The sequence below is a fragment of the Penaeus monodon genome, chromosome 4, assembly GCF_015228065.2.
Source record: "Penaeus monodon isolate SGIC_2016 chromosome 4, NSTDA_Pmon_1, whole genome shotgun sequence".
NCBI lineage: Eukaryota > Metazoa > Arthropoda > Malacostraca > Decapoda > Penaeidae > Penaeus > Penaeus monodon.
This window is the reverse complement of record NC_051389.1, coordinates 3,391,442-3,402,850: the sequence shown is the minus strand read 5'-3', so window position 1 is coordinate 3,402,850 and position 11,409 is coordinate 3,391,442. Positions and strand designations below refer to the sequence as shown.

The 11,409-nt window shown below is 41.1% G+C and overlaps 1 protein-coding gene across 2 annotated transcripts in view; it reads right to left on the bottom strand.

The window, feature by feature from the left end:
* The window catches only part of LOC119568383 (forkhead box protein P1-like), a 12,803-nt gene extending 1,856 nt beyond the window's left edge, over positions 1 to 10,947 (bottom strand). The window contains exons 1-9 of one of the 2 annotated variants that reach the window (XM_037916864.1): positions 10,794 to 10,947; positions 7,345 to 7,906; positions 5,347 to 5,660; positions 5,078 to 5,230; positions 1,614 to 1,717; positions 1,298 to 1,429; positions 1,005 to 1,150; positions 663 to 890; positions 1 to 526 (exon numbers count right to left, since the gene is read on the bottom strand). The exon at positions 1 to 526 is cut by the window's left edge and continues 1,856 nt beyond it. In XM_037916864.1, coding sequence (XP_037772792.1) covers positions 299 to 526; positions 663 to 890; positions 1,005 to 1,150; positions 1,298 to 1,429; positions 1,614 to 1,717; positions 5,078 to 5,230; positions 5,347 to 5,660; positions 7,345 to 7,830 — 1,791 coding nt within the window. In that variant the 5' untranslated portion in view covers positions 7,831 to 7,906; positions 10,794 to 10,947 and the 3' untranslated portion in view covers positions 1 to 298. Of the gene's footprint in view, positions 527 to 662; positions 891 to 1,004; positions 1,151 to 1,297; positions 1,430 to 1,613; positions 1,718 to 5,077; positions 5,231 to 5,346; positions 5,661 to 7,344; positions 7,907 to 10,307; positions 10,652 to 10,793 lie in introns of those variants that run through there. The other variant, XM_037916874.1, reaches the window with a different exon arrangement.
* Between the last annotated feature and the right edge of the window lie 462 nt (positions 10,948 to 11,409).

Sequence of the window (11,409 nt, the reverse complement as noted above, 5' to 3'; positions counted from 1 at the left end):
TATGCCTGTATACTTGATGCACACTGACTCGTCCTCTACACTTCTCCTCTCCCTGTCCTGATAGTCCAACACACTATTATCCTAATGTACATCACAAAATTTATTTTCACTCACGGGGAGTAATGTCACAGTAATTTATGGGGTTGAAAAGGAAAAAATGTAATTATTAAATAGGAGAGAAAACTAAGAAAATTATGTCCAATGTGTCTGAACATTTAATGGAATTCTTAAGCATGATAAAAAATGAAACTGAAATTAAGATGCCACCTAAAATGTGGGAGAAACACCACAGCTTAAACTATGACAACTTGGCATTGGTTAAGACCAATCTATTCAGGGTAGGCTGGTGAGGAGATGAGATCGTAGGTGTGTACATATAATTGGCTCGCACTGTTGCAGACCTGAGAGGTGTGATACCTGGCAGCTTACGGACTACCAAGCCACGTGGAGATGCATTGGTGTGGATGGGCGAGTCTCCTTCAATCTTGATTTCATTTCCAAGATCATCAACCAGAGCACCATTCGACTGTTGAATAGAAATACAATTATTGTTGGATGAAGTCTTTTTTTTTTCTTTTCTTTTTTTTTGATGTTTACAGTTACACATCAACAATGAATGATCTTTCCCTTTAAATTATTAAGTTGAATTTTCTTGCACTCACCTGTAGACTAATTTCCGTCATGGTTGAGTCAGGTAGGATATACTCTGGCTCCTCAGTAGAAGTGACTGGACTGCGCTTCAAGGTTTGTGCAGTAAAAGTAGAGCGAGCCTGGGAATGATTCATGGCTGAGTTAGCCACACTTGTCGACAAAGGTGTGCGTCCATTCTGCACAGGCTGGCGAATATGTTGCTGCTGCTGTGACTGACTGACAATAGTCTGGGCTCCTCTCTGATAAAAAGAAAGAAAGAATGGGCTGATTAGATGATCCATAAAGTAAATTTAACAAATGCAGACCTGTTAATTCCACATAGAACTTAGTAAACCTCAGGTAGTTCATCTAACCTTGACAGTTCCAACAGTTGGGGTAGTGGGGGTATCAACAGTAAGGGGATCAACTTCTTCATCCTCATCCTCATCTTCACTACATGAAGAAATACTTCCAGTGGATTCAAACTTCATCTCACCACATTCTAATGCTTCCAACACCTCTGTAATATAAAAAATATATAAATATCATTCTTTTACTGTAAAATCAATCTGTATGAACCATCCACACTGTAAAATCCAAACCAAAAAAATACTAGGTGTATATAAACATGGACACAAAGCCTGTGCAAGTTTTCGAGTTCACGTACCTGGGTGTGCCATGGCATCTTTGATACCTTGCAAATCCTTCTTGCTCCACTTCTGTACCTCTTCATCCATTTTGTGAGCTTTGGCAGGATTCAAAGCCCACAAACAACCTTTGCGCTGATTGCTTCCAGCCACTAGAAGAACAAAGTCTTTGAAAATGACTGCTAATCACATTCTTGGATGTCTAACCAATGCTATCTCAACAAAATATGTGCAATGAGTTATAAAACACACACACACATATATCTATACATCCCTATAACCAAAATTGATAACTATATAAAATTGGCACGCCTGGAAATAAGGTCAATATCTTACCAACTGGTTTCTCGATCTTCTCAAAACATTTGTTGAGACTAAGGTTATGACGCACTGAGTTCTTCCAGCCATTGGGTGCAGTCCGGAAGTAGGGGAAATGCTCACTAAAAATAAAAATAATTTTGTTAGCAGTACTATTCATGTTTCACATGCCATAAAATATGCATAATTCAATCTACATATATAAATATGAACAACTAAACACCTCTCTTTACATGTATAGTGTACGTCCTTTCATATATATAAGTGTGCATCTGCGAGTATGTAGTGACTGAGGGTGAGATAGAGGGGGAGGGTAGGAAGGAAAGGAAGGGAGGGGTGGAGGGTGGAGGGTGGAGGGAGAGGAGAGAGAGAGAGAGAGAGAAAGAGGGGAGAGAGAGAAAGAGGGGAGAGGGAGGAGGAGAGAGAGAGAAAGAGGGGAGAGGGGAGAGAGGGAGAGAGAGGGGAGAGGGGAGAGAGGAGAGAGAAAGAGGGGAGAGGGGAGAGAGAGAGAAAGAGGGGAGAGAGAGAAAAAGAGGGGAGAGAGAGGAGAGAGAAGAGGGGAGAGGAGAGAGAGAGAAGAGGGAGAGAGGAGAGAGAGAGAAAGAGGGAGGGGGGAGGGAGAGAGAGAGAGGAGAGAGAGAGAGAGAGAGAAAGAGAGAGAGAGGAGAGAGAGGAGAGAGAGAGAGAGAGGGAGAGGGAGGAGGAGGGAGAGGAGAGGGAGAGGAGGAGGATTGAGAGAAGGAGAGAGAAAGGAGAAAGAGAGAGAGAAGAGAGGGGGAAAAGGGGGCATAATTTTGCCGAACAAAGACCTCAATTTGGCCTGTATTATCATATGTACGGAAAAAAAAAAACTTTTCCTATGCACGATTAAAAGTTCAATGAAACCAATAACTACGACTTTAAACGACTTCACTTGTAAAGAATATAAATAACTTAAGTGTGACAAAGCTTCTCTGATTAACAAAGCAAAATACCAACTTTTTTTTACCGTTCTCTACCTCTTGGCAACACCGCATTTCTCGCGTGTACACTTTACAAAGACGACCTCCCCCCAACCAAGACGGGCAAGGATATAAGGGCAAACGTCAACAGTAGTAAGGAGATAACTAGACCTTACGAAAGCGGTGTTCCTGGGCGAATAGGCACGGCGCAGGGGAAAGGAAACCAGCATTTGCTCTTCCGTTTATGCTGAATACAATATCGATCAGTTTCGCTTTCCATGCCGTTCCCCCGTGTATCGCTGTCCTACACTCAGTGCATTTTTAACACTACCAGCAAGACTTAGGCCCAAAATAATTATGTGCGACTAATATGTTTCTTAAATTTGTGCTAAATATTTGGAAAATGGGATAAAAATTAAGTGTTCATTTTAACGAGGTTCAACCAACAAGAGGGTGGACGGGTAGACTTCTTTGTGCGAACTCGCAAAAAGAAAGGAAATCGAGCCGTAACTTTAAGTTTTGCGTCTGCTATACTGCATGTATGTGTGCAAATATACATAAAACTTAGGCTCGCGCGCATACATACTCGTACACACACACACACACATTTACAATTAGCCTAAGCAGTAGCTTCAAATAATGTGTAACAAGTCGTTAGCAATTTCGCTTCCGAAAACATGCAGTATTCTAAAATCATGGATACGAATCACGAATGTAGTCCTTTTGAAAACGTTAATTTCTTCTATTCCTCTTTCCGTGAACGTTGAGCTTCGAATGTGGGGTTGGGGTGGCAGAAGGCTGTGGGGAGGTAGTTTATGGGGGGAGAAAAGGAAAGGGAAGGGAGGGAGGGATGGAGGGGGATGAGCGAGCGAGAGAGGGGTGGACACGGATGCAGTAAAGAGGAGCAGGAATGAGAGTGGGAAACGAGACCCGTGAGGAAATAATATACAGGGTGAGAGAGAGAGAAGGGGGCGAGAGGGAGAGTGAGGGAAAGGGAGGGAGGGAGAGAGAGAGAGAAAAAGAAAGAAAGAAAAGGCGGGGAAGACAGGAATGAACGATACCAAAAGCCGTGCAAACGGAGGACACAAAATTGTCGAAATGGAAAAGGCCGATATCAAGGAAGACTACAGGAGCGCAAAGGGAACACAGCATAGACACCGATGCGGGTGTGCAAGGAAGGATAGTGGTGGTGGTGGTGGTCGCGAGCAGGAAGGAAGCTTGGTTTAAATTCGAGCCCTGCCATGAAGACTCGCAACAACGAAAATTACGCGAGATGCCTTTGTGCCGCCAAAATAGTAGAGTGATAACATTACCATGGAATAAAAGCAATTGTGACTCTGTATTTTAAAATAATTTGAAGACAAAGTCGGCCGAGGGGTTCGGCGGTTGTGGGCTCAGTGGAGGAGGACAAGGGAGGTATGGGGGAGTGGAGGGGGGGAAGGGGAAGGGGGAGGCGGCAGCTGGCGGGTTCAGCCGTTATCACAAGGGAAGCCACATGGTCAAGCTCAGCTGTTCTACGATCAGCTGAGGAAAAACACCTTTTATTGACACACCATCTGCCAGCCTACCTACTGACCATGCCACAGCAGTAAACAAAAATATATACCCAACTTCGCAAAAGCAAAACGTATAGCTGCCAATGTTTTTGACAATCACAAAGGAAAACCTTTACTATTAAATAAAATCAAACGATAGAATCTAATATTATTTAGCACAAAATATAGCGACTTACAATAGACAACGTTCACAAATCGCGCGCGCGGGATTTCTTTTCTTTTATATTGGATTTCATTCATATAATATTCTGATACCGCAAGCTCCCGTTTACATTTATTTGTGCAGGAAAATGAATGTCAATCAAAACTGCGATAAACTGATACTTTGATAAACGACAGGTAAGAATCTGAAACTCTGGTTACAGTTTTTCTTGTTCATATTAGAAGAAAAATATAAACACTCATGAGTAGTGTCTGCTTGAGAGCAGCTGCTACCAGGTAGAGTGCAACACACGAGGTTCACACTGCACTCAACACCTGCCGCAACAATGACCCTTCATCTGTCCCAGAGATTACCTTGGGACCCTTCATCTGTCCCAGAGATTACCTTGGGACCAGCTGCCTCGGACACGCGACATGGGACAAGACGATCACAGAGATAAACCTCTAGTTATAATGACTCTTTTTTTTTGCACGTGGAGCATTGAGCTACGTCTATCAGTAATGAACATTAACTTGACTTTGTATTCGTACGGTCGCATAGTGTAGACTAGATGGCACACACTTTGTGATACTGTAGAGGATATTTTTTTCGCTATCAATGAAACCGAAGCCGTAGAGTAAATTACGTTTACCTTTAGCGCAGTTACAAAATATTTGTAGGAACACATACAAATACACACATACATACTTCAGATATCGTCATGGCTTGTAGATTTTCAAAACGTGGAAGTAATGCGGCTAATTTTCCGCGTCATATCCGAAAGTGTCTTTTTTTTTATTTCTACACACGAGACGCTTACCAAATACAGAAGCTAACACTTACCACATAAAGCTGTAGATCTCGGACACTGGTAAGCTGCCGGTGGTGCTGTTTTTCAGGGCCAGAGCAATGAGACATGAATAAGAATACGCTGGTTTGGGAAACACTCTCTCCTCTGGTCGCAAGTCTTTCCTTGGTTTCCCTGTGCTTTTGTACCTATTACGAAAACGGAGAAAAAAGATAAATTTTCAATTCCATTCAACCAAATATAAACATCAAATTCATCTATACACTACGGAATCATCCTTATCATTATAAAGAACGCTTCATACCTATTGTTAAGAATGGTGTGAGTGGTTGTGGTTCGGGCAGTGATGATCGGCGTTGTGGTTGGTGTGGTGGTAGCGGCGGTTGAAGGATGATTAAGCTGTTGTGTTCCCGATCGTTGGGTAGTTTGTACTACCATCTGAGATGCGTTTACGGTGGGTCTAGTCATCACAGTAGGTTGCGACGGGGTTTGTGGTGTGGACTGCGTCGATACCATTGGACTTTGTTGGCGTATATTTTGACCAATTGATGACGGAGTTCGCATCACAGTGACCTGTGTAGTTACGGTCGTTCCATTTGTGGACTGTGATTGGGGAGTCTGAAAAACAAAAGGGAAAAACACCCGTTACTTCATTTCTCTAGTTTCTTAAAAGTAGATGGAATATAGTCGACATCAAATGGTATACACATAAAAATGAACATGCAGTCACGAAGTGGAGGAGGAGGAGATAGGAGGACAGAACGAGATGGGAGGGGAGCAGACGAGAGGAGACGGGAGGGAGGGATGAAGGTATGAAAGGAGAGTACAAGAAATATATTCGACATCAAATAGTATGCACATGAAAGGGGATATGCAGACACAGACAGACATGTGGAAGAGAGGAGAGAAGAGGGGGAAGGAGGGAGAAAGAGAGAGAGAGGGAGAGAGAGAGAGAGAGAAGGAGAGAGAGAAAGGAGAAGAGAGAGAGAGAGAGGAAGGAGAGAGAGAGAAGAGAAAGAGAGAAGAGAGAGAGAGAGAAGGAGAGAGAGAGAGAGAAGGAGAGAGAAGGAGAGAAGGAGAAGAGAGAGAGGAGAGAGAAAGGGAGAAAGGAGAGAGAGAGAGAGAGAGGACAGAGGAGAAAGGAGAGAGGGAAGGAGAAAGGAGAGAGAGAGACAGAGAGAAAGGAGAGAGACAGAGAGAAAGGAGAGAGACAGGAGAAAGGAGAGAGACGAGGAGAGGAAAGAGAAGAGAGAGAAAGGGGAGAGAGGAGAGAGGAGAGGAGAGGAGAGAAAAGAGGAGAAGAGGAGGAAGGAGAGAGGAGAGAGAAGAGAGAGAGAGAGAGAAAGAAGAGAGAGAGAGAGAGAGAGAGAGAGGAGAGAGAGAAGAGAGAGAGGAGAAAGAGGAGAGAGAGAGAGAGAGAGAGGAGAAGAGAAAAAGGAGAAGGAGAGAGAGAGGAGAGAAGGAGAGAGAGAGAGAAAGGGGAGAGAGAAGAGGAGAGAGAGAGAGGAGAGAGAGAAGGAGAGAGAGAGAGAGAAGGAGAGAGAGAGAGAGAAAGGAGAGAGAAGAGGAAGAGGAGAGGAAGAGGAGAAAGAGAGAGAGAGAGAAGGAGAGAGAGAGAGAGAGAGAAAAAGGGAGGAGGAGAGAGAAAAAGAGAGAGAGAGAGAGAGAAAAAAAAAGAAGGGAGAGAAGAGAAGGAGAGAGTGAGGAGAGAGAGAGAGAAAGGAGGAGGAGAAAGGGAGAGAGAGAGAAAGAGAAGAGAGAGAGAAGAGAGAGAGGAAAGAGAGAGAGAGAGAAGAAAAGGGAGAGAGAGAGAGAAAAAGGAAGAGGAGAGAGAGAGAAAGAAAGTGAGAAGGAAAAAGAAGAGAGAAAAAAAGGAGAGAGAGAAGAGAAGGAGGAGAGAGAGGAAAGAAAAGAGAGAGGAGAAAGAGAGAAAGGGAGAGAGGAGAGAAAAAAAGGAGGAGAGAGAAGAAGAAGAAGGAAAAGGAAGGAGAAGGAGAAGATAAGAAAAAGGAGGAGAGAGAGAAGAAAAAGGAGAGAGAGAGAGAAAGAAAAAGGAGAGAGAGAGAGAGAAAGAAAAAGGAGAGAGAGAGAGAAAGAAAAAGGAGAGAGAGAGAAAAAGGAGAGAGAGAGAGAGAAAAAGAGGAGAGAGAGAGAGAGAGAGAAAAAAAGAGAGAGAGAGAGAGAGAAAAAAAAAAGGAGAGAGAGAGAGAAAAAGGAGAGAGAGAGAGAGAGAATGTCTAACAGGGAAAGAGATGTGGGTCTCTGTGGTATTTAAAAAACTATTTGTATCAGTAAAGCTTACCTGTAGAGTTGTTGTAGTTGCAACGTCCTGAGGTTCTGTCTTGATAAAGACTGTGGGGTTAGATGTACTGCTAGAGACAGGTGTGGTAGTTGTGGTTACTGGCTCTGACTTGACCACCCGTGAAGGAAGAGTAGTTGGTAAAACTGCTGAGGGGTTGACCATAATACTATTTTCTATGTCTAAACTATAATTACTCATTGACGACATATTCATCCAAGAATTAACAACATTGAGTTCATCTTGTGTATGGTCATCTGTGACGTCCATCTCTTCCAGTTTTTCCAAGGGGTCAAACAAGGGCTCGAATGTCTTCAAGTCTAACTCAGCCTCTAGGGACGACATTCCAGATAGGTCTAAGGAATTGAGATCTGACGAAGTAATCATAGAATCTGGCCCTTCACTAAAGTCTAGACCACACTTAATATCGCAGTCTATCATCTCTTGCAGGGTAAGGCCAGGTTCTGTGCTTGGCAGGTAGAGATCCATAGTGGAGGTGGTGATGAGGTGGTTGTGATGATGTAATGGAGGTGCAGGGCCGGGGAGATGTAAGTTCACTTGTTAACTGTAAAGAAAAATCATAAAAAAGTCAGGTATCTGAGGCAATAACAATATGCTCTGCATATAATCCTATTTAAAATATAAATATAAATAAATAAATAAATATATATATGTGTGTATATATGTGTGTGTGTGTGTGTGTGTGTGTGTGTGTGTGTGTGTGTGTGTGTGTGTGTGTGTGTGTGTGTGTGTGTGTGTGTGTGTGTGTGTGTGTGTGTGTCTTGAGTGTGTGTGTGTGTGTACTTGAGTGTGTGTGTGTGTGTACTTGAGTGTATGTGTGTGTGTATTGAGTGTATGTGTATGTGTGTGTGTGTGTGTGTTTTCTTGTATATACACTTATTTTTTTATTTATGTATCCAAGCATATGTAAATATATATATATAGGTCTAAATGTATGTGTTAATCTGTATGTAAAAATGTACATATGTATAAATGCATGCATGTTTACATAAACAAATGTACATAAATGTAAATGTGTAAGTGTACATCATATGTATATCAAACACACACACACACACACACACACACACACACGTGTGTTAAAATATACATACACATACATATACATATAACACACACACACACACACACACACACTGATACATGTATACACACAAACATGTCTGTGTGTGTATATACCATTGTATCAACATTCTTACCATTCAACTAAATAATATATATATATATATATATATATATATATATATATATATATATATATATATATATATATATATATATATATATATATATATATAATGTGCGAGTGTGTGTGTACGAGAAATGTGCATGTCTTTATGTGTATGTGCACACACACACACACACACACACGTGTATATTTATTTACATGTGCATACATATATTTATCTATATAAATATGTGTATATATAATATAAATATATATGCATATATATATATATATATATATATATATATATATATATATATATATATATATATATACACACACACACACACACACTGATACATGTATACACACAAACATGTCTGTGTGTATATACCATTGTATCGACACACACACACACACACACACACTTTCCCTTTTGTATATGTATATATGTAAATTTGCATGTATGTATATATGTATATATATTTAAAAATAAACAAAATACCAGAGGGTTCTTATATTCATCATGTAAGTAATTACTATTATTTTCCTTATTATATCACAACCATTATAATTATCATTAAAACATTATAATAGTGTAAATAATAATAATAATAATAATAATAACAAAATACCGCCAATGATTACTGAAATTATAATAATGATAAAAAAATACACCAATACCAACAATAATAACAATGAAACAATAATAATGAAAACAGAAGAGCAGCATCAGCAACAAAAATAATAATCATAATAATAATAATAATAGTAGTAGTAAGAGTAGCAGTAATAATAGTAATAGTAATAATAGTAATAGTAGTAGTAATAATACTAATAGTAATAATAATAATAATAATAATAATAATAATAATAATAATAATGATAATAATAATAATAATGATAATAATAACAACAACAAAAACAACAACAATAATAAAATAACAAATAAATATGAAAAAATCCATATTGTATAGGATACTACTACACCTCATTCCTAACTGAATATGATGAATTCTTAATACATTAGTATAAAACAAATCTGTATGTGTGGACATGTATTGATTTGAGTGCATAATAAGCAGGTGTGTGTTTTTGATCTGTAGGCATATATGTATATACAGACTTGTACATAAAAACATGTGAATTAATAAAAAAATCAAGACTAAACAGCTCTTGGGAAAAAAACGAAAAATACCCAATGAACAAAAAATGTAATCAACCTTATAAAACGCCGTTTCTCATGATAATGTAACACTAGAAGTATAGTTAAAACTGGTACTGTTAGGATTAAAAAAAAAGTCAGGCGAGGTGCTCCACTGATAGTATCAAGTATCGAAAACCATCAGAGTGGAAGACCCGCTTCATCTAATATCAACAAATACCTTTAACTAGGATCCTAATTGAACAAATAATCTAATCCACAAATCATTTCCTCCCTTTCTTCACTTTCCTCTCGTGGCGGGAAGAGGGAAAAAACGTTACACAACTATGCAATATCCCTCGCCACCATCCCCGCGGGTAATTTTATCCCCTCGCCTAAAGTCCTTTATGTCAGTAAATCACCTCCGCCACATCAATTTTCCCGAAATTCCCCGTAAATGAAAGTCCGATGCAAAACGTACTCGCGACGAAGGGCAACAAAACGGCGATCCAATTCAAAATCTGACCCTCTTCGATAGGCCTACCTCTCTCTCCGCCTCGCAAAACAGAACAATAAATAAACGACGGGACGGGGAGGAAAATCCCGCACGTTATTCCTCTTCCTTCCTTTTACCTTTCAGTACATCGCGTCAAGTCCCTCGTATGATCCTTCGATTCACGTTAATGCGCCGATAAAAGCCTCCTGCGCGCTGCGAGGTCCCGAGTTCAAGTAATCCCGCGCTGAACAAGAGGGATTTAAATGGCCTGTCACGCATAGGCCAACGAGTCGGAGTTTCCCTTTTCCTCCTCCTTCGCCTTCTCCTTCTTCCCGCGTAATTCACTGTCACTTGTCAATGGCACGCAAGCCCTCGGTGGCCCTCCATTTCTCCCTCCCTACCAACGCCCTCGGTTCCTGGCGAATGCAGCGTGATCTTCGCGAAGCCCGCCGAAACCAGAGACGAGTTTAAATGCCCACAAGACTCACCGGTAAACTGGATCGTGCGCCTACGAAACGATCCCTTCAAACGTGCGGGGGGTTTTTCGTTTAATTTCCCAGCTCCTGCGGAAAGTATACCGATACAACGCGCGAATCCTGCGGCAATCGACTCGCGTCACTTACCTTCACGTTTTCCTCATTGGTTTGCGGTATATAAATGCAGATATTCCAGTCAGAGCACCAAAATAAATACACACACAACACACTGCTCTCAGAAACATCGGTCCTCGCACACACTCAGTCGTACGTTATGACAAAGGCAGACACAAGTTTGAAATCTCGGCCGCCTATTGGCCCGCCCAGGTCACGTGACTCGGCGCGCTGTTGCCACTTTTGCTCTGTGTACGGTTGCCATGGAAACGCAGGGGGGAGACTTTCGGGATAGGATGCTTTCTATTCATGGCCAAAGGTGACGGGAAGATGCAAACAATGCTGCTTCTTTTTGGGGGGCCGTGGAGAAAAAGTGGGCCGTGCCATTGTTCTTCTTGGCAGTCGCTGGGATCGCGAGGAACTCGATTTAAAGGGTGAATGGGTGCGAAGAAACTGAATCTTCCTCACCACCGTATCAATGGTAATACTTCACAACACGATGGCCGTTGTTTTTGTCTCCCGTCACTTTCGGAATATTGTTATTTGTTGTATGCCAGGAAATGATTGTATACTGATGAGATTACTACGCCGTAGCTTTGGGCTTGGGAGGTTTATTTATTTTTTATACACATGCTTCCTCTCCGGAATT